The 25,412-nt window shown below is 31.4% G+C and overlaps 1 protein-coding gene across 1 annotated transcript in view; it reads right to left on the minus strand.

Annotated features, from left to right (window-relative positions):
* The window catches only part of shank2b (SH3 and multiple ankyrin repeat domains 2b), a 219,762-nt gene that overhangs the window by 80,985 nt on the left and 113,365 nt on the right, over positions 1 to 25,412 (minus strand). Inside the window, exons 12-13 of the mRNA XM_056451437.1 lie at positions 12,743 to 12,900; positions 8,134 to 8,247 (exon numbers count right to left, since the gene is read on the minus strand). Coding sequence (XP_056307412.1) covers positions 8,134 to 8,247; positions 12,743 to 12,900 — 272 coding nt within the window. The remainder of the gene's footprint in view (positions 1 to 8,133; positions 8,248 to 12,742; positions 12,901 to 25,412) is intronic.

Below are 25,412 nucleotides of genomic sequence, written 5' to 3' on the forward strand. Positions count from 1 at the left end.
GTCTGGCCTCCTGTGAAATTTGAATTATTTTCAAATATTTATTAAAAGCTGTTTATCAGAGAGAAGATTTTTTTCAACCCATTTTTAAGTATAATTTTATTTTCTTTAATTTTTTAATAATAATAAATAATTATGCGTCCTAATGACAGATGTACATAAAACTGGACTAGTTATTATGCATGATACTAGCATTCATCATAAAGTGCTATTAAAAGGCTTGACTATGTTAATTAGGTTAACAAATCAAATTAGATCAATAGATAACAGCAGTTTGGTCTATAGCCTGTCAAAAATAAAATAATGGGCTTCTTATTCTTAACAGGGGCTAATGATATTAATCACCTTAAACTTGACTTTGAAACTGCTTTCGCTTTAGTCAAACTAAAAGAAATAGAGAAGAAAGAAAAAAAAAAATTGTACTGTGAAATACAAATTTCACAGGAGGGCTAATAAATGTATATATTTCTTTCCAATAGAAGTTTGTACTGTTATTATGCTTACAGCTGGTTGATTTGGTTCATGCCTTAAAATTCCTATGGAAAAAATGAATTCGAAAAATACTTCCAGAACCAGCGCTACTGATAAAGTGGACCCTGGACAGCCCAAAAATGAACTTTACTATAAGAATATAGATGAATATGTGATGTCATTATGCTCAGTGCTGGATATTTTACATAAAAATAAGGTCAACATTCTTCAAAAGATGATTCAAATAATGCTGAGGGCATTGCCATGGGAACCGAATGACTAGTTCATAATTCAAAGAAAGATATGAGCTGTCCTTGTAACTGTTCACAAGCGCATCACTCGTACAGTACATGTATTGTAGTAGCCATGGATTTCAAGGCTGCCAGCGGCTCCATCACAACAGAGCATTTCTCACCTCTTCACAGCACCGTCCTGCTCCTTTCTCAACACTGCCAAACATGGATGAGCTTCAAAAATGCCTCAAGTGACACTACCAAACATAGCCAGAATTTTCACTCCCGATTACTGCAAAAATGTGTGAGAATTGAACAAATAGTGTTGTGATATTGCAGTTATTGACCATAATAAGAAGGGAGAACGTTTTTAAAAAGCACAATTTTGCCTGCAAATATTGTATTTGGGGTGGCAAAACATTTGCAGTTCACTCATGATAGCTTGAATGCATCTCTTTTATGATTCAAAAATTAAGGAAATGCAATACATTTGCAGAGTAAGCCATTATCAAATGCAAATGCAATTTTACTTTGTTACACTGCATTTGCCTTTGATTATGGTTTACATTCCAAACCATTTTCCGCTGATTTATTGCATTTCTTTAATATTTAAAAAATATTTATATTAAAAACACTATCAAATCCAAGGCTAATAGTACACCTTTTCTACCAGATGTCGAACTTGCCATCTTTGGCATCTCACAAAACACATCTTCTCTCATTCAATCAATGCAAGAGTCTTTGATGCAAGGCATGGTGGCTAGAAGACTATTGCCTAATTGGAAATTACCTTTACCCCCCTCATTCCAGAACTGGATTTCTGATATGACAATTGTTTTTCAGATAGAGAGTGTGTGTGTATATATATATATATTACTTAATTTATTTATTAATGTATATATATATATATATATATATATATATATATATATATATATATATATATATATATATATATATATATATATATATATATATATATATATATATATAAAAAATTTATTACATTTTTTATAATATATAAAATAATTTATTTTTTTTTTCATTTAATTATATATTTTTCCTTAGAAACATGTATTTCTCATCTAGCTTGTTATAGTTTAGTGTAACAAAAATCATTATCTCATTAACATTTTTTAATAATTAAATCATGAAATTATTAAATCAATCATATTTTTGTTTCTTAAAAAAATGTTTAAAATTTTTAACTTAATTAAAACATGAACTAATTAATTTAATTTAAACAAATTCACCTTATTGAAAATATTATTTAGTTTACCTTAAAACTTCAATAAAATAAAACAAAATAAGTTTGTGTATATATGTGATATTTTACCATATAATTTATTAACTTATTTAGTGTATAATTATGTTATATAAAAAAATATATAATTCCTTAAAATTTCTTGTTTGGTGAATTTTTTTTTTTTTAATTATTAAACCATTAATATGTTTGCTACTTAAAATACTTTTTAATGTTAACTTAATTTAAAATTTTGAATGAATTAATTCACTTTAAACAAATTCAACTAATTGAAATTTTTATTTAGTTTAACTTAAAACTACATTAAAATAAAATATGTATGTTTTTGTGAATATATGTGATATTTTACCTTATTATTTAGTGTATAATTATGTCTTAATGTTTTAATTATGTTATGTAAAATAAAATAAAAATAATAAATAAATAAATTAAATAAATTAAAATAATAAAATAAATCTCACTTACCTGAAATATTGAACTTGAATTTAAATAAAAGTGTCAATAAAATTAAATATGCATTTGTGGAAACTGTGAACAAAGGAAGTATTAAATTCTTAATGTTACAGTCTGAAAAATACAAAATAAAATAAAATAAAAATGTAAATAAAATAAATAAATAAATAAATAAAAATAAATAAATTAAAAATAAAATAAACAATAAAATATAAAATAAAATAAAATAAAATAAAATAAAATGTGCATTTGTGCAAATTAAGTGAATAAGAAAAGATCAAATTCTTAATGTTACAGTCTGGAACTTCATTCTCTTTCCTAATGTCAGGATCAGAAGGTTAAAGCTGTGTTTTCAAAGCCATCTTTTCCTCTGTAGACCCACATTTGCCTCTTGATATTTAACTACAACATATGTGAATCAGCGGGCGGAGCTAAACAGGCTAAACACAAGCAGATGTTACTCTTCATCAGTGGAGGCGGAGTTTAGTAACCCTATTACATAATCATAAGTAGCACATTAACATTCTACATTTAGCTAGATTGGCTTCAATAGAAGCTACAAAACAACTGAAAGAGTACTGAAACATACAGGATATTTATATATATCACATCGACCTCTTATACAGTATGTGAAAATGTCAATAAATCTTACAATCTAAGAGATGAGTCAGCCAAACTCTACAGTCACATGGGCCAATCCTCTCAGCCAATGACAGCTGTCGCTCACTGCACCTCCATTCTGCACACCACATGCTCCATTTGTTTCCACGGAGCTGCCAATAGTCTTACTGTAAATGGTCAAAGCCAACAATCTGGACGCAGATTTTAGACTGTAGATTAACAACAGGATTCAGGACGATTATGTTATGAATAATTATGTCACACCAATGTTTGGATTCGGATAAAGAAAACGCTTCTATGACGCTTACAACACACACACGCGGTGAGAAAACACACAGTAGCTGCACTGATGTGGAAGGCATTCATTTGGCCCAAAATAACAACTCTCAACAGAATGTTGCCCCTGGCCCCTTCTGCCAATTTGCAGAGCGAACGTTGAGTGCACACACCAACAGCCAATGACTGTATTCGCAACTAGAAGATCAGCTAAATGTATCTCACGTTTGGATGGGAGTTGAACGTTATGCTTGCCGATAATAGCATTTCTGCGTCCAATTTGGATTCACTTGCGTTTGTTTTTTTCTGACGGATGAACGCGAGCATTTGATGTGAGAGGTGGACGTGTGTGCTTTGCTTTGTGGCCTAGTTGCAAATGAACACTAACTGAATTAACAGGCTGCTATCGCCGCGAGGCTCCTCACATATTCTGCGGGTTATCAGAGCACTGGAGAAGAATGGAAAAGAGTGAAGGAAGAGGAAGTGGAAACGTGTTTTTTCGCCTTCGGTTTGTCATGTGAAGGAATAAAAGGTTGTGTGATCTGAAATGCAGGTTGAGTTTGTCATTCTAAAGGTTCGTATTATTTTTGTTCTTAAAAGATGTTTAGCACACTAATATGCGATAATCATTCTTTTTAATCACCACAATTTGATAGAGCAATCTTTGTTTGGAAGGAGAAGGGGTTATGTTCCATAAAGGAGCTCTATGTTGAAGAGTGTTGTGTATATCTATATGTATCAATTTTATTTATATTGTATTTATGGTGGTGTTTTCTGTCTGACCTTAGATGAGCCTAATAAAATAAAAAAAATAGATTAAAAAATTCAATAAAATAACATACGCATTTGTGCAAATTAAATGAACAAGGAGGGATCAAATTCTTAATGTTAGAGTCTAAAAATATTTTAAATGAATAAATAAAATTAAATAAAAATGTAAATAAAAGTAAAAAAATAAAATAACATAACAAAAATAAAAATAAAACTGCAGATAAAATAAAGTTAAATAGAATAAAAAAACATAAAAACAAACAAAAAAAATAAAAATAAAATTAAAAATTAAAATAAAAAACATAAAAAATAAAAATAAAATTGTAAATAAAATAAAATAAATAAAATAACATACGCATTTGTGCAAATTAAATGAATAATGAAGAATCAAATTCTTAATGTTAGAGTCTAAAAATATTTTAAATGAATAAATAAAATTAAATAAAAATGTAAATAAGTAAAAAAATAAAATAACATAGCATAACAAAAATAAAACTGCAGATAAAATAAAGTTAAATAGAATAAAAAAATAAAATAAAATAAAAACAAACAATAAAAATAAAAAATAAAATAACATAAAAAATAAAAATTTAATTGTAAATAAAATAAAATAAAATAAATAAAATAACATACGCATTTGTGCAAATTAAATGAACAAGGAAGAATCAAATTTTTAATGTTAGAGTCTAAAATTTTTTTAAATGAGTAAATAAAATTAAATAAAAATGTAAATAAAAGTAAAAAATAAAATAACAAAAAATTAAAATAAAATAAATAAAATAACATACGCATTTGTGCAAATTAAATGAACAAGGAGGGATCAAATTCTTAATGTTAGAGTCTAATTTTTTTTTTAAATGAATAAATAAAATTAAATAAAAATGTAAATAAAAGTAAAAAAAAATAAAATAACATGACAAAAATAAAAATAAAACTGCAGATAAAATAAAGTTAAATAGAATAAAAAAATAAAAACTAACAAAAAAATAAAAATAAAATTAAAAATTAAAATAAAAACATAAAAAATAAAAATAAAATTGTAAATAAAATAAAATAAAATAAATAAAATAACATACGCTTTTGTGCAAATTAAATGAATAAGGAAGAATCAAATTCTTAATGTTAGAGTCTAAAAATGTTTTTTAAATGAATAAATAAAATTAAATAAAAATGTAAATAAAAGTAAAAAATAAAATAACATAAAAAATAAAAATAAAATAGTAAATAAAATAAATAAAATAGCATACGCATTTGTGCAAATTAAATGAACAAGGAAGAATCAAATTCTTAATGTTAAAGTCAGTAAAATAAAATAAAACACGCATTTGTGTAAATTAAGTGAACAAGGAAGGATCGATCAAATTCTTAATGTTAAAGTCAGTAAAATAAAATAAAATAAAACACGCATTTGTGTAAATTAAGTGAACAAGGAAGGATCGATCAAATTCTTAATGTTACAGTCTGGAAAATAAAATAAAATAAAATAAAAATGTAAATAAAAGGATAAAAAAAGATTTGCATCGAGTCAGTTGAGAGAAACGTTTAAATTTACCTCATTTACATTTTCATTACTTGTAAGTAAGGCATTATGTGAAATCTAACATTTGTAATTTTGAATGTATCCCTGACATACATGTGTTTTTTGATGTCTTCCTGAACCCTTCTCAGTCCACTCATCTTATTTTGTTGGTTTGTTTAAAACTCTTGTCTCAACTTCTAATGAGAAATTTAAACTGGCTTGGGAAGATGAACTTGGAACTGAGATATCAGAGGAACTACAGTATGGGATAAGTGCCTGATGACAGCACGGTCCTGTCCGGTAAACAGTGGGCACCAGTACATACAGTTCAAAGTCATTCATCACCTGCACTATACCAAAACCAAATTACACATTTTTCCCTCTATTTCACCTATGTGTAAAAAAAGTGTGAAATTACAGAGGACACAACAGCTCATGCGTTTTGGTTTTACCCCTCTTTGTTCAATTTTTGGACGAACATTTTTTACTCATACTCCAAGGCCTATAATATTTCCCTCCAACCAGACACAGAGCTTGCTATTTTTAGTGTTACAGAAAACTTCCTCACCCTTCCAAAACATGTCCAACAAGCACTTACTCTAGGCATGACTGTGGCCCTTTACCTCCTTGCTTTCGAACCTGATTAATGGACATGGCCTCCGTTATCTTGCTACCTGGGAACCCTTTCTCGGATACTTAGACCTGAAACGTGCTCCTAAATCCAGCACCCCTCATGAAAACTGACACTCACACTACCTTACAGGACTTTTTGATGTCTACATACTGTGTAACAATACATTTTGTATCTCCAACAGCTGAACCCACAAGTATGGCAATTCATATTATATTTACCTGCAAAGTGTGTATATTCTGAAGACAGTATTGTTTGTTTTTTCTGTTGTACTTAAAAAATGCTTTAAATAAAAGTATAAAAAAAATAAAAAGACGTTTAGTAGAATGTTTAGGCTGCTCATTTGCATGCAACGTCTGGGTTGAAAAAAAGCATGATAAAGTAGTCTACACAAATTGTTACACAAAACAATTTTGCTGAAGCTATAAGAATTTCAGAATAGTATATTATTTTGAATTAATAACCAATTTCTTTTTGTATAATATGTTTATTTATTCATGCCAAGTGCATTAAAATGTTTTTTTCTAAAAAAGCTTGTTAAAGCTGATCATTTTTATTATAATTATAATATTGACAAAAAATAATGTCAAAAAAGAAAAATATTTTAAATGTTGTCTTTGCAATTAGCTTTACTAACGTAAATAAATTAAAATTATATAGAAATACAAAATGAAAAAACATGCAAAGGCAGAAAATTGAAAATAAAAATGTAATAAAAATGAGTAATTTAATTATTTTATTAGCATTAATGTTATGACAAATAAAATAAACAAACAGACATACATCTATGGCCTTTTACCTTGACTCTAAAGGTCAAACAACAAAAACAAGAATCTGGATTCAGATCTTAATTTTAATAGTCATGTCAAAGCAGTAAGTAAATTAGCATACTATCATCTCAAAAACATTGCAAGAATTAGTGCTTTGTTTCCAGTGAGGACATAGAGAAACGTGTTCATGCTTTTATCACCAGCAGGGCGGATTACTGTAATAGACTCCTCCATGGACTTCCCAAAATGACAGTGAGACTGTTGCAGCTCGTCCAAAACGCTGCGGCCAGGATTCTGACCAGAACCAGAAAATCAGAGCACATCACACCTGTCCTCAGGTCTCTACACTGGCTCTCAGTTTCATTCAGAATAGATTTTAAAGTATTATTACTTGTCTATAAATCACTAAATGGCCTAGGACCTCAACACATTTCTGATTTGCTCACTAAATACAAACCTAACAGATACCTCAGATCAATAGGATCAAATAAATTAGAAATTCCAAGAGTTCAATCAAAGTAGCATGAATCCAGCTACTACACCCCCCTCTGCTGGAATCAGCTTCCAGAATCAAGACTGAAAACACATCTGTTTAGCTGTGCCTTTACTGGCACATGAGCACTGTGCTACGTCCGACAGATCAGACTATTATGTCTTTCTGTTCTTTTTCATTCATTTCTAACCTGTTTTAACACATTTTTATCTGTTTTTATCTGTTTTAATCACTTTTAATTGTTTTTATTTTCTTGTTTATTTTATTCTTGTGTTTTTATTTTCTTGTTTATTTTATTCTTGTGTATAAGAAGCACTTTGAATTACCTTTGTGTATGAAATGTACTAAATAAACAAACTTCCCTTGCCTTTTCAACCGAAAGTAATAAAAATACTAAAAGTTCGATACAAATGATAACTATATAAAATATTTTTTAAAGGAAAAAGAAAGGATTATACTATAATAATAGTAAATAAATAGTAGATACGTGGTATAAATACAATTTAAATAGTGATCGATGACAAGTGTCAGTATGGGGTGTACTGTCTCTTTAAGTGGTCATGTCAGTGAATGAGAACGCACGTGTGTTTGTGTGTGTGAATGTGTGTTTGTGTGTATGTGTGTACAGACTCACAGGGCCTGTCCTCATTGGGTTTGCTTGGGATCTCTTCCACACATTCCGCAGGGAACCAGCCTACATTCCCTCGGGCACTGCCTTCCCAGAATCCTCCTTCTCCAATACTGAGAACTACAGTACACACAGGGAGAGAGTCAGCAGAAACACATCAAATACTATTTGCACTATTTACAGACGCCATGTGCTGTCCTACATTTGACAGTGGAGATCAAAATGAAAGAACCATGTATAAACACTCGATTATATATAAAATATTATAATAATCATCATTTAGAATTTTAGTTGCGCTATATCATCCTAGTAAAGCAGTAATTTACAAAATAACCAAGGCACTTCAATGAAAATCCTGTATTTTTTGTGGAAAACACTGTGATGAAAATTATTCTATATATGAACTACATTTTCTGATGAGCCCCCTCCTTGAATGACTGCTCTGCTGTGATCTTGATCTGCTTTTCTTCAGTCTCTTCCACAGTTCACTAAATTACACTGGGTTTCTTAGCCATAACTTTGTCGCCAAGGATTTTCCAGAGATTTTCAATCAGGTGTACATCAGGGCTCTGAACTGGCCTCTTTATTATTTTTGCTGTGAGATGAGACTCATTGCTCTCTGCATAAAAATCTTGGATGATTGAGCGCTGAATGCACAGAAGGAACCACATGTGGCTAAAGAAGCTTCTGATAAATATTTGCATGCACTCATGCATGCAAAGAAGCTTTATAAGAGTCCAACTCCTGCTGCAGAAAACATCCTCCTTTACTGACTTCTGCACACATTTCAGTTCTTCCACAATTTGATGACAAATATAATGTTTCACTTCTGATTTGGTTAATTACATTAATCCTGGAACAACATTCCAATCAGCTTTATGGGATTATGATTTATGCTAAAGTTAGGCTTGCAGTTAAGTTTAGGTTTAGGTTTAGGGTTAGGGATAAGGTATGGATTATATTTTTTAACAGAAATGATGTGCCAGGATCAACATAGGTGGTCTGGGATGCATTTCAGACAAAACTGGATGAGTCTAAAATTTACATATGTACATTTTCATGGGTGCTAATCCTGTGCAAAAAGTCAAAGTTAAAGTGCTGATCACATTGTGGGATTTCCACCCCAGGCTCATTCAAATAGTGTACCGCTATATAGATTTCTGGAGAGCGCCAAATGCGCCTGTTGTTCTCACGTAAATTCATTAGAGGCCACTGTTGACTGACTGTCGACTGACTGAATGACTTCCCTAAACTCAACCAATATTGTTTTCTAAAGCACCGATTGACCCACCCACCCACTTCACTAAACCCAACCGACAGGTTTTTAAAACAATCCAGAAAAAGAAAAGCCCTCGATTGATTTTTAACACATTTTCATGTACATGGCGAGCTAACTGGACAAACTGGTAACAGGGGGAAAAGCCATCCATACGGACTAAAGCGGCCAGTAAGCGCGAAAAGTAACGGCGTTATACTTCCCTGTAGCGTTCACGTTAAAGACGAAATGCAGCCATACGTAGCTCCGGCTACATAATTCGCGATCTCCAAAAATGTATTTAGGGCTACATTTTCAGAATGAGCCCATGTTGTGGATTTCAGCCTCGATTTGTTGTCTGAGACAAATTTGGGAAATCCTAGAAGATTCCTGAAATCCTAGACTAACATCTTTGATCGTTGTTGCATCAATGGTTGTTGCAATCAGATTTTCCCTCAGATGACGATGAAGTTCAAACTGTTTTTTATTCCTGGTTTTATTTATTGCAGCATGCTGTGTACAAAATTGTGGCTACAGGCTCTTTATATGCAGCTAGCTCTCTGAAACTCTCACATGGTCGCCCACTGAAGCCAAGCAGGGCTGCGCCTGGTCAATATCTGGATAGGAGACCCCATGGGAAAGCTAAGTTGATGCCGGAAGTGGTGTTAGTGAGGCCAACAGGGGCGCTCAACCTGCATTCTGTGTGGTTACTAACGCCCCAGTATAGTGAAGGGGACTCTATACTGCTCAGTGAGCGCTGTCTTTAGGATGAGACGTTAAACCAAGCTGAGATCTTGCAGTGTGACATGGTAGTCATGTTTGTGCAATCTAACATTCTACAATCGTTTAGGATTATTAAAAATATATCACAGTGTGAGACATGCTTAAGAAACCCAGTATAATTCAACTGTGGAGGAGACTGAAGAAAAGCAGATCAAGATCACATTTACATTTGCACATTTTACTCCCAATTTGTAAAAAAAAAATAAATAAATGACTTAAAAGCATGTTATAGGCTATATCAGTGTTTCCCAATCCTGTTCCTGGAAGCACATGTAACATATTTTGGATGTCTCCCTTATCTGACCCATTCATTTCAGGTTTGAGTCTCTTTTAATGTTCTGATGAGTTGATTGAGGTGTGTTTGATTAAGAAGAGTTAGAACACGTGTAGAGCTGCTGTGCCCCCAGGAACAGGTTTGGAAAACACTGAGCTACATACTGTATATGACATAGGTTGAATCTCAATCGGATCACCTAGCTCCAGAGGTTGTAGATCGGTAGGTCGTGTACATGAATGATTATTTTCATATATTAATTTTACTAGGTTTTTAAAAGTACATTAATAATTTGATTGATACACAATCAAATACAGTTGAAGTCAGGATTATTAGCCCCCTGTATATGTTTTCTTCAATTTCCAGTTAACGGAGAGAAGATTTCTTCAACACATTTCTAAACATAATAGTTTTAATAACTCATTTCTAATAACTGATTTCTTTTATCTTTGCCATGAGGACAGTAAATATTTTACTAGATATTTTTTCCAGTTTCTAGTTTTCATGAAATACTGTGAAAAATTCCTTGCTCTGTTAAACCTAACTTGGGAAATATTTAAAAAAGAAAAAAATTCATAGGAGGGCTATTCTGACTAACTGTATACCAGTAACACTTTAACCAATAAACAATTATAAATATTTGCTAGAATGCTCTTATCCTGTCTAGCTATGTTCGTACATAAATCGTTGAATATAAATAAATAACAGTTTCTTTTTAGAAAAAAAACACCTCATGTTTGTCGTTATGTTGGATGATTTGGTTCACGTCATTCATGTTTCATGAGCATCGATACACCCTGATTTTCATGTTGTATTGTGGGACTTTTTAGTAAGCGAATGTTTCAGTGATTTTTGCGATTGAGACAGCACTTAAAACGGCTGACACACTAATCAGCGTCCTGACCACTGAACAAGGAAGCTGATTGAGATGAACATAGCCAGACATAACGGTGCTAATGCAAAAAACCTTGTTTCATTTTATTTTATTAATTCGTTTTACTGCTACACGATGCAGGAAAAATGTGAGATATTCGATATTATTGCTGAGTATTAGGATAACGATATATCTCATGATAAATTCGATACATAAAATGATATATCTTATGGTGAATTACATTTCCCTATAAAAAAGATTTTTTATTAGTTCTTTTATTAATCAGGGGTTGCTACAGTGGGATGAATCGCCAACTTATCCAGCATATGTTTTACGCAGCAGATGCCCTTCCAGATGCAACCCATCACTGGAAAACACCCATACACTCCCATTCACACACATTCACTACGGACAATTTAGCTTACCCAATTCACCTATAACGCATGTCTTTGGACTTGTGGGGGAAACCGGACCACCCGGAGGAAACCCACAAACACAGGAAGAACATTCAAACTACACAGAAATGCCAACTGCCCCAGCTAAGGCTCAAACCAGCGACCTTGCTGTGAGGCGACAGCGCTACCCACTGCACCACCGCGTCACCCTTTATTTATTTAATAATATTAAAATAAACAGGTTAAAGATATAATTCAGGTCTAATTAATTCTAATGAAGACTAAAAAACTGTGTCAAGGTGCTAACTTTTAATCTTTAAAACACTAAGAATTAGTGAATTCATTGTCCTCTCTGGTCTCGACTCCCGCCAACAGTATTTACTTTCAGCTCCTGGTTCACTTTTGGGCCGCTCCAGCCAATAGCAGAACAGTAACTACTGAGAAGGTGGGGATAAAGATTGTAAAGCGCCATCTGATTGGTCAAATTTAAATAAACCACCAATGCACATACTATTATCACAATAATGATAATGATAATTTTGCGATAAATTGTCCAGCCCTAATTCATTTCATTCTATTTTTGCCCGCTTGCTAACCATTAAGCGATACAATTAGAACGTTAAATTAATATCAAATAGCAGCATTAACAACAGCATTTAGCATTATTCTGATAAGCCTTATTTATTTTGACCACTTTTCTTCTAATTTACATATTCGAAATGTAGTATATCAGACCTACTGTATGGTGATTTTATGTGACTTTTAATCACTGAATCCTCTATAGTGGTGTTGGTGAAGTGTAGCTCGTTGCGGTCAGCCATTGCCTGTCGCCAGAGGGCAGAATCTGTGAATTCTTGCTCTCCATATGGCAGAGAAACTGCACTGCCTGCTACAAACCAGCTTTTCCCTTCATTTGATGCACACAAACACGCTCTCAACAAATCTCCATATTTACAGTCAGCAAACACATGCTTTCATCGAGGAGTTAAACGAATGTGTGATTTTCTTTTTTGCCTTATAAGACACAGGTTTACCTTTGACCCTGTCGTTCTTATAAAGAGCGATTTCTCCCTCGGCCTGCGGTTGGTATGATTTGACCACCATGTAGTGTCTTCCTGGCACGGCGCTGTACAGCTTCCGTTTGGACCCGGGGGTCTCCATGCCGGAAAAGGCATCTCTGTTGGCACGCGGACTGGTGGGAACAACAAGAAAGATGATCTGGTTAATATAGTGATGAATATCATTATAATATCATGTATATAAACAAATTTTTTGCTTTATTTGCACTAAAACATGAACTTTTTAATGCATTTTTACTTCATACACTACACTGAAAAAAATGATTCATTGGATTTACTACATTTGTTTTAAGGTAGTTGGTTGCAAGCAATTTATTCGGGCTGAATTTAAACAAACAAATTAAGTTGAACATTACTAAATTTTATTTGTTTAAATTCAGCCCACATCAATGGTTTACAATATCAGTTGTTTTTCAGTGTATATATATATATATATATATATATATATATATATATATATATATATATATATATATATATATATATATATATATATATGACTATTTATATATAAATATTTGTTATTAACTGATACTGATACTGTAAATGTTAGTATTACATTAGCAAATACAATAATAGATAAAACAGTTAAAAAGCAGTAACCTATTAAACTATAACTATGCATATAGTACAACATTTTAATTACAAGAGTGCTTAAATTATTAGTATTCATGTTCAAACTGTAGACATGATAATTAAATATAAACAGATACTTATAGTAAAGGTTTACAAATTTATTAATATTTCTTTATTATATTACTCTTGAATACACAAATTTGTATATTTGTGTGTGTGTCTGTGTGTGTATGTAAAAAAACAAAAAAACAAATAAATAAAATACAAATTACAATATTCTATATTATTTATAATTTTAAAGTAAATATACACTAAACATATAGACATTTATAAAGATATTAATAGTATACAGTTTTATTAGCCCCCTGAATTACAGAATTATTAGCCCCCCTGTTTATTTTTTTCCCCAATTTCTGTTTAACGGAGACATTTTTTAACCCATTTCTGAAGCTAATAGTTTTAATAACTCATTTCTAATAACTGATTTATTTATCTTTGCCATGATGACAGTAAATAATATTTTACTAGATATTTTTCAGGACACTTCTATACAGCTTAAAGTGACATTTAAAGGCTTAACTAGGTTCAATAGGTTAACTAGGCAGGTTAGGGTAATTAGGCAAGTTATTGTATATATATATATATATATATAATATATAGCTTAAAGAGGCTAATAATTTTGACCTTAAAATGGTTTTTAAAAAATTAAAAACTGCTTTTATTATAGCCAAAATAAAACAAATAAGACTTTCTCCAGAAGAAAAAATATTATCAGACATACTGTGAAAATTTCCTTGCTCTGTTAAGTATTTGGGAAATGTTTAAAAAAGAAAAAATTCAAAGGGGGGCTAATAATTCTGACTTTAATTATGTCTATATATGTTTAACAAATAATTAAAATTTCCTTTTTACTCTTGAATATGTGAATAAATATTTTTATAAGTGTGCTTGTGTGTAAAATATTTTATATATAATTTTTAATTTTGATGTATATAAAGTCAGAGTGCGAACTACAGGTTTGGGGGCACAGAGGTGTTTGTAGGTGTCTGTAAAACCAGATGCATAGTTTGTATTTTATTATACACTGGCTCGCACATGGAAGTTACGTAAAACATATGTGCAGTCTTTCATGGTCATCCATTAATAGGTGCAGGAAAGCAAACCTGCCACCATTTATTTAATATCCCAAATGTCAGTGAGAACCACTCAATATCCCTCAAAACACTGAAAACATAATAACAAGTTTGAATAATGAATTAGATGTAATTGAATTAAATATATAGCATATTACTGAACACAACCGTAAAACTATATATATATATATATATATATATATATATATATATATATATATATATATATATATATATATATATATATATATATATAATATCAGTATTATATAATATTATATATAATATTAGGGGGGTTCGGGGGGTTCTAAGTCCAGAGTTTGGCATCTATATGAGCTCGTTTGTCCCATTTTTGAGAGTATGCCATCACAAATTGTAAAAATAATCGATAGAAGAAGGCTTTAACACAAACTTAATTTTCAGTTATTCAAATGGATAAATTCTGACAGAGGAAATTAGCTAACCAGTTTGTTATTTACCCATAAGCTACAGTTTTTAATTTAAAACAAACAGACAACAGATTGCTGACTGATTTTGTTTAAATGATGGATGATAATAAATTAGCACTTAAAAAATAAGTATTTTTTCATATTTCTTTGTTCAAAAGTGTTTATTTAAAATAGTGATATCATTACATTATTTATCAAACTGTAATAACTTAATGCCCGTTTGTAAATAAACAAGTTTTGTAAGCATAAAATAGCTAGGTAAGCACTAAGATAAAAATGTAAGAAATATTTTTGTTGCATCAAAAAGTGTGGTAATGATCACCATCCGACAAGCTAATCCAGCAAAAAATAGTGCTTAAACTGCCATAAAAATGCAGTATTTGAACCTCATAATTGAATAGATACTGAGGCGAATAACTGCAAAAAGGTTAATTTTTTGAGAAAAAAGGACCACCACCAATATATATTGGTATATATATATATATATATATATATATATATATATATATATATATATATATATATATATATATATATATATATATATATATATATATTTTTTTTTTTTTTTTTCACAAATTGTATATGATTATAAAATACACTGTAAAAATGCTAGGTTCCACACAATCTCTTTATGTGGTCTCAGCACAAATTGATTAAGTTAATGTAATGGTTTTTACAATTTTGAGTTGATGGAACATAAAACAATGGGGTATTTGAACACTTAATTTTCAGCCAGACAGACCGACGGCTTCCAGTGAACTGCCTTTCATGACGTTTAAGGTCTGTTTTCTTTAAAAATAAGTGATCTTCACTGGCTTATAGATATTTGATATAAAGAGAAGTGTAGACCTACTACATTAAATTCCTGCCATGTCTTTAAAAAATAAACATTTATTTTACCTCTGTATTTTGAGTACCTGCTGGTACTGACAGCGCTAGCACAGTTTATCAATTCGTTTTTTTGCTTGAACAACTAAATGAATGATTAAGTTTATTAAACTGCTTGTATTTTAATTGTATTACGATGTCGATGCAGTAAAAGGAACCTTCTAAAAGTTAAAACAGTCACAGAAAGCTTTCACCGGAAGTTTATCATTGGATGAGAATTGTGTTGTTTTAGCTTATTTTAAATAAGTAGTTCGAACAAGCAGCAAAATAATTGTTTGAATGTATACAAAATGAAATTAAAATGATATTAAATATGTGTAATAATTAGTTAAATTGTTTTCAGAGAGCATTGAAATCTTCTAGTGCGCTCGAGCAGTTATTAAAGGTGTAAGGGCTCCCTCTGCTGGACACACAGCAGAATCATCCATTACAGCCCAGAGGAGAGCAAAGATGAAGAGAGCCAGGCCTGAACTCCTCCAGCTTCACCTCTGGCCTCAAGAGACTCTCACTGGAGCTTCAGACGGCTCTCAGCACCCCCCTCCCCCAAAATAAAAATAAAAATCTCCAGAAAAAAATGCTGACATTGAAGACTCAACAAAAGAACAGGCCTGACGATGCTGTTAATGAAGGTGTTAATGAGGGCGCGATGGGCCTAAAAATAGCACTCAAACTCTCACTGCAAAAGAACATCCAGTTTTCGATGATGACATGCATAATCTCTAAGGCTCATCTCCTTTTTTGCCTACTTTTTTTTCTGTAATGCAGACCTGGCTTCACAGCCAGGGAGCTATAGGGGGATAGTCAACGCAGGAAAAAAATACATACATATACACATATATATATACATATATACATACACACATATACATATATACATACACACACATATACATATACATATATATATACATATACATACACACACATACATACATACATATATATATAATATTTATTCAAATTTTAACAGTGGTAATATATAATTCTAGTGATATGACATCAATTTAATACAAAGTAAAAATTATAGACATTATAAATAATAAGTATCATAATTAATAACTGAAATTGTATGAATATGCAGTAGAATATTTTTGTAAAACAACATTTATATAGTTTACATAATTATAGCACTTTTTTTGCAATTTAACACGGTTGTTAATTGTTTTGATAATATGATCATTTATTCATTCATTTTCTTTTCGGCTTAGTCCCTTTATTAATCTGGGGTCGCCACAGCGGAATGAACTGCCAACTTATCGAGCACATGTTTTACCCTTCCAGCTGCAACCCATCACTGGAAACATTCGTACACTGCGGACAATTTAGTCTACCCAATTCACCTGTACCACATGTCTTTGGACTTGTGGGGGAAACCGGAGCACACGGAGGAAACCCCTTCGAACACAGGGAGAACATTCCACACAGAAACGCCAACTGACCCAGTCGAGGCTCGAACCAGCGACCTTCTTGCTGTGAGGTGAACGTGCTACCCACTGTGCCACCATGCAGCCCCATAATATGATCATTATTACATTAATTATATTTAATATAAATTACTATATATTTTCTAAATATTATTATAATATATAAGCTGTCTGTCTGTCTGTCTGTCTATCCATCTATGAGCAGTTCCAGCATTATGAATGTGACATTTGCAGTAAAAATTCAAAACATAAATTCACAGAGAAGGTAGACGTTAACATTATATTGAAACATCTGTTTATATTTTTCAAAAAAAATAACCACATAATTATGGGATCATAAAAATATCAATCCGTAAACAACTTTTAGGCTTTAAATGAGGAAAATAAGCATGCGTTATGGATGTGATGAAAAAAGTTAGCGAGTCTACAGTATACAACAAACTTTGTAGAAATTCTGTGAATTAAACTGCACAACCCAAAAGAAGCGATGCAAATCTAAAGTATAAGAGTAGGCTCTCCATAGAACAAACATGATTGATTTTATTTTGTTTGACATTTTTGCATTTAAGAGGAAAAAGCTTTCGTTATGGATGTGACATCTCTCCGTTATGGATGTGACATATGTGAAAATTCCACTTGTGTGACTTTGGTAAATCAAATATAATTGTTTGAAAACACTGTCAGAGACATTTTTGAGTATTTTTACAGTAGTGTAAAATACAAACCTACACAAAAACACATAGAAAGGGTTTCAATATTTTGGTGAAAAGGTTGACATCTATCTATCCATCCATCCATCCATCCATCCATCCATCCATCCATCCATCCATCCATCCATCTATATACTCATATTAATATCTATACAGAAAATAAAGATATACATTACCTATTATTAATTTTTATATATTTTTTATGTATTAACAATAATTTAATATTAATATATTTATTTACATTTTATAAATTTTATTATATTATTCTATTCTATTCTATTATATATCAATTTCTACACTGAAAATAAATATATACATTATCTTTTATTAATTTTTATACATATATATTTGTATTTATTTACAATTATTTATTATTAACATATTTATTTACATTTTAGAAAAAAATATATTGTATTATATTATATTAATATACTGAAGATAAATATATACAGTATCCATTATACATTTTAATATATTATTAATATATATATTTGTATCTGTTAACAATTATTTAAGGCGACGCAGTGGTGCAGTAGGCAGTGCTGTCGCCTCACAGCAAGAAGGTCGCTGGTCGAGCCTCAGCTGGGTCAGTTGGCGTTTCTATGTGGAGTTTGCATGTTCTCCTTGCATTCGTGTGGGTTTCCTCTGGGTGCTCCGGTTTCCCCCACAGTCCAAAGACATGCGGTACAGGTGAATTGGGATGGCTAAATTGCTGCTTAAAAACGTGCTGGCGGTTCATTCCGCTGTGGCGACCCCGGATTAATAAAGAGACTAATACCACATGTCTTTGGACTGTGGGGGAAACCGGAGCACCAGGAGAAAACCCACGTGAACGCAGGGAGACCCAGCCGAGGCTCGAACCAGTGACCTTCTTGCTGTGAGGCAACAGCACCATCTACTGCACCACTGCATATTATATTATATTATATTATATTATATTATATTATATTATATTATATTATATTATATTATATTATATTATTTTATATTATATTATATTATATTATATTATATTATATTATATTATATTATATTATATTATATTATATTATATTATTTTATATTATATTATATTATATTATTTTATATTATATTATATTATATTATTTTATATTATATTATATTATTTTATATTATATTATATTATATTATATTATATTATATTATATTATATTATTTTATATTATATTATATTATATTATTTTATATTATATTATATTATATTATATTATATTATATTATATTATATTATTTTATATTATATTATATTATATTATATTATATTATATTATATTATATTATATTATTTTATATTATATTATATTATATTATATTATATTATATTATTTTATATTAAATTATATTATATTATATTATATTATATTATATTATATTATTTTATATTATATTTTATATTATATTATATTATATTATTTATATTATATTATATTATATTATATTATATTATATTATATTATATTATATTATTTATATTATATTATATTATATTATATTATATTATATTATATTATTTTATATTATATTATATTATATTATATTATATTATATTATATTATATTATATTATATTATTTTATATTATATTATATTATATTATATTATATTATATTATATTATATTATATTATATTATTTTATATTATATTATTTTATATTATATTATATTATATTATATTATATTATATTATATTATATTATATTATATTATATTATATTATATTATTTTATATTATTTTATATTATATTATATTATTTCTTGCAAAAAAAAATCCTAATCTATCTATCGATCACATATTCTTATACTATAAATTGAAAAACTGTCCATAAAGATAAACTCAAATCTTGGCACCATATCTGGTACACAACAATCCATAACTTAGTTACAAAAATCAAACAGCATCACAAAGCAGTGTCCTGTTCACACATGACCTGCCCTCTCATCCCTCATCACCTCTGGAGGTCCCGGTGCATCTGCTGCCTCCAGCCTATAGGAGCAGATGAAATTGGGACAAAGCACCTACACATGCCCTCTACGTGCCTCCTGCTTTTTTTAAGCCTCCACTGAGAGCCAGTCAATGTCAGCGCCCAAAGTCAACACACCCAGATTAGCTTTCTTACGTAATAATGCTTGACGGAGATCATACTGATGTGATGATGGGCTTTTTGAGAGAAAGAATGGTGTTTATGCGCTAAACAGTCCTAAACAGATGCACCTGGTATATGGGTTTTAAACGAAATGGGGGAAATTATGTGATGATGAATGAGAGACCAAAAAGCAGTAAAAACACCTGGGAGAAAATCAAATGAAAAATGATGCAAACAGAAAAAACATCTCATTTTAGGAATAAATAACTAGACAGCACCACAAAAAAAAAGAGTTTCAGCTGTAAATCAACAAATCTGCTCAGCCAATCAGAAATAAGGGGAGGAGTTTATGTTTTTTTTAATATCGAAAAGCATTCAGGCTGATAATTTGCATGATAACTGCAGGCTCTGAAAACACAACATTTGAAAGTTACTTTTAAAGTGCACTTTGGTTTGAAAAAAAAAGCAATTTGTTGACTTTACTTAAAAAAAATGAAACTGTGCATAATTCTAAAAATTAAGTTAGGTCCACAGCAAGCTACAATGGGTTTACTCACTTTAAGTAAAGTCATAGCGTCACTTGCTTTTGTTTACTAACAGGATGTTTTCAAGCAAACCTGTAACTTACCTATAACTGTGTTTTACAGTAGGAGAGTCCTACCGCAATTAAATTTTTCAGTAAAATCAACGAACCACAACTTTTTTTTTTTTTTTCATGCTATGTCAGTTTTTTACAGTAGTTTTACTGTAATATATTTTAATTTTACAAAGCGGCAGTACAAATTCCTTATTTTTAGTATTAACTACTGAATTTTATAAATTCCAAACCATTGACAACATCATGTACAACATTTTTTCATTATATATTTTTATTATATCATTTTTAAATGGTTTACAAAAATAATTCATTCATCAATCCATTTTTAATACATTTTGTGATACAAGATGCTAGTTAATGATTTTTTTATCATGTGTCTGTTTTTGTACTTGATTACATTGATTAGAATACCGTAAATTCCTTAATGTGCAGTCAGTTACTGAAAAAGTTTTTAAATTACCCACAATGCAGTATATATTACAGTAGTGAACTGTAACGAATGTATGTGGTATTTTACTGTGCGTTTTTGCAGTAAATAACTGTAAATTTGCGGCAAAGTGTAACAGTGTGGAAATGCACCCATATTTGCATGATTGCATTGACTTAATACTAAGTTTAGCTTTTGGTGTGAACTCAGCACAATAGGTTTACTCACTTTTTTAAATAAAGTCACAGCATCACTTGCTTTTGTTTACTCACATGATGTTTTTCTCAAGCTAATTTTCTGCTCCAGTTTAATTATTTGATCTTGCTCAGAAGGCGCAATTGAGACAATTTCGACATGTTTGTGGCAAACAAGTCACCATGATGCACAGTGCACTGGTTTTTTGCGGTAACTTACTGGCAGCAATGTTGCCAGTAATTTACCACAACTGCCCCTTTAAAATAACATACAAACTACCTATAAATGTGTTTTACAGTAGCAGGGCCCTACCGCAACTACATTTTGCAGTAAAAAAGACTTACCACAACTTTATGCTAAAATGTCCTTTACCACATTTTAATTTTACACTATGTTAATTTTTACAGTACTTTACTGTAATTTTTTTTTTTTAACACAGCGGCAGTACAAACCCTTTATTTTTAGTATTAACTACAGAATTTAATAAATTCCAAACCATTAACAACATCATGTACAGCATATTTTTATTATATATTGCTATTATATCCATTTTTAAATGGTTTACAAAAAGTAATTTTCATTCATCAATTGATTTTAAATACATTTTGTGATACAAGATGCTAGCTAATGATTTTTTTATCATGTGTCTGCTTTTGTACTGATTACATTGATTACAGTATAATACCGCAAATTCCTAAATATGCAAATAAAAATTACTGTAAAATTTTTAAAATGACCCACAATGCAGTGCACATTTCAGTAGTAAACTAGAAAGAATGTAAGTGGTATTTTACCTGGCATTCTTGCAGTAAGAAAAATTAATTTTTTCCCCACTCTTATGACAATCAATGACCATGAGTTCAGCTAAAAAAAACTCTTTAATATTCAACTCTAGCTTGAATGGCCTGAGTAAATCAGCAAATTTTCATTTTTGTCTGAACTGACCCTTTGAGCATCAGCACCATTGCTCTTGAACACCATTCTACTCAACTTGCGCTGCCTGCCAATATCTAATAATCAACTTTCAAATGGCCTCACGTCCATAATCTACACCAGCTGGGAAAAAAACAAGCATTTTCCAGCAACCCATAAACAAGTGGCTTACTCATTTAGAGCACCGCCTATGGCAGCCAAGCGGTCTGCCAATGCAAAACTAGCTGTCAAAAACAGAGCAACGAAGCTTTCTTATCCAGCTTCATCCAAAGACAATTACATAAGCTGCGCTCCGCATCTTATTTTTGGAGAAAAACAGCAAAAAGAGTTAATGTGGGCTGAGGTATTTATGCAAAACAGGCAGGAAGGAAACAAGGCCAGTAAGTGTTAGAAATCGGTTCAAGCGCTGCACGTATAGTCACATCCACAGCTCTATTTTTAATCAGGCTTGAAGGGAATAAGGTCTCAATGTCTTTAAGATTTTGACGCAGCAATCAAAATATGACCACAGTGGCAGAGTAGCTGCTATGGCTAACACTTGGCTAGCACGTAGCTGCACACATACACACAGGGAAATCATGTTTATATTGACAGCTACAGAGTTAAAGTCGGCTTATGCTAAATAAGGCTTTATTTAACTCTGTAGGAGTTCATTAAATGCGGGTAATTTTTCCGGGGTCAGGCTGTGAGCATTGTTTATTTGATTAGCATGTTGCAAGCTATATTGGGTTTAAGCTACAGGACGCATATTCAGCAGTGCTGTTATTCAACTAGTTCCAGACATTACGCCATGACTTTGTGAAGAGTTGCTATTCTTAATGACAAAGGAAAATATATTGTCGGCAAAAACTTCATTCATATGAGCAGTTTTCAGTGAAATATGCTAACATGAAGTTATATTACTGTACTACATTCAAAAATGACGTTTTCTGATTTGTTTAAATGTGTTCATTTATTTAAAATGAGATTCAAAAAAATCCTTGAAGGTTTCTTGAGCCAACTTAATTGTTTTATGTTTAATCCACTTAAATTTATAAAAACTAATAAGTTAAATTAATTGTTTCATGTGGTCTCAAAACAAATCGATTGTGTGGCATTTTTTAGTGTATATTATATTACTATAATTCCAACATAACCACGCTTACATCATTTCAAGAGTTCCCACTTAGATAAGCTTAGCGTTTATAGCAGGTTTGGCATGCCGTCCCGGGAGAGAACCCTGAGCTTGGAGATCCTTGAGCCCAAGGCTCCCGCCCGGTCAATAAGCATGTAAGGTGATCCAAGATCAGGTAGGTCTTGAGAGCTCCCCCTTGGAAAAGGGAGGAAAAGGAGGAGATGGGGTGGAAAGGGGGATTCTTCCAAAACGAAATAGAGCAGAAGGGAGAAAACGATCCATTTATTGTAGACTACGATCACTCTGATTGGATTATTACTGATTACAGATGAGCAGCCAGTCGTGCTCAATCATATCATGTGCTCCTCTCGAAATTAGTTTATGAAACTTCACTTATATCCAAAAACACTTTCTGCTTGTTCAAACTACTTATTTAAAATGAGTTGAACCAACACAATTCTTAAGTTTTTTGGGGGGGAATAATTTTATTGTTTTATGTTCAATCCACTTAAATTTGTAAAAACAATTAAGTTCATTTAATTGTGTGGAATAGAGTCTGCACTCCTGCAGCTGTACCCGATCAGATTTCCTGCGTGTGGGAATACATTTCTGAATAAATTGGTTTAGCAGTCGGTAACGCTGGTGTAATTTGGACGGGAGCAGGTGGGAACAGCATATCTGTGATTTCTTCATTCTTATTGAGCACTGGTACAGCCATGCTGAACGCATGACTTTCTGCACATGCTTTTTTTCCACACAGTCTGTGCACGCATCATCTGCATAATCGTCTTCAGAGCCAAGTGTATTTGTCTGCGGAGTGTAAGATGAAGGGGCGTAACTTGTAGCAAGTTAGAGGCGTAACTTGCAGTTATCGAGATCCCATTGAACCATGCAAGATGTCATAACATGTTGTTGGCAAGATGGCGGAAATGCAGAGGACATTTTTAGCAAATGTTTCATGAGATTTCTCCGAAATTTATCCACAATCTCTTCATTTGATATATTATTATATTAATTTATTTAGCAACTCCACTATGGAACTCCACTCGCTGACTTATTCATCCGTGGTTGCAAATAACAGTACAATGGAAATTGCGTCAAATATGAAAGCCTCTGCAATTCGCGGCTGTACGTTAATAATTGTGATGGTTAGGTTTAGGGTTGGGGTAGGTGTAGACGTTAATAACTGATGTACAGCGCCATCTTGCCGACAATATAGTTTTGACATGAAGCTCTCCAACTTCAAGTTACGCCTCTAATGTACTAAAGGTTATGCCTCTCTTCATGTTACACCTCTGTCTTGCAGTCCGCAGACCGACCTTGCTCCTCAGAGCGGGCTTTACCAACATGGAAGAGCAAAGTGAAGATGCGCTGTCCTTCAGCTTGCATTAGAAAACTGTCAGTTTACTGTTAGGAAACCCACATCAGGCAAGTGATGTATGGGAGTATTTTCATGCGTCAGATGCAAAAAAAAAAAAAAATTACCCTTTGCGGGATGTGATAATATCTCAAAGTGTTACCCTTTGGCAGTCACAAGACAGGAACCCCAGGATTAAGGCGGCACTCATGTCTTATCACAAAGGGGCAATAAAAATTGACATTTAGCCTACAATCCTTGCACAACCTACAGTTGTATCCGTTATCTCTCTCTTTTGGTATAGTGCCCAAATTTAACGTGAGATATTGCAAACCAGATTTTAATTTAGCAGGAACGATCGGGTCGGGTAGAAAATTATTCTAAGCAGTCAATGGGTAAACCAAGACTGAATATACAGCGGTCGAGAGCAGGATAAAACCTTGTGGGACAAAAAAAATCAGTCCTGCACAGACCTCTAGTGTGAAATAGGCATGGGCCGATAAGATTTAGATGGTATGATATCCTTGGATAAAAATATGACGGTTTCACGGTTTCATGATTGCTGCTCTAAAATATATTCTTTTTAAATGTCTGGGTAAAAATCAAAACTTTTTTCCCCTTTGAACACAAAATATTTTAAGAAACATTTTAAATATTTTGGATCAGTAAATATGTTAGGCTAAATAATTCAAATGAATCATTAGCTATGTTTCC

The sequence above is a fragment of the Danio aesculapii genome, chromosome 25 (assembly GCF_903798145.1).
Source record: "Danio aesculapii chromosome 25, fDanAes4.1, whole genome shotgun sequence".
In the NCBI taxonomy this organism is placed as follows: domain Eukaryota; kingdom Metazoa; phylum Chordata; class Actinopteri; order Cypriniformes; family Danionidae; genus Danio; species Danio aesculapii.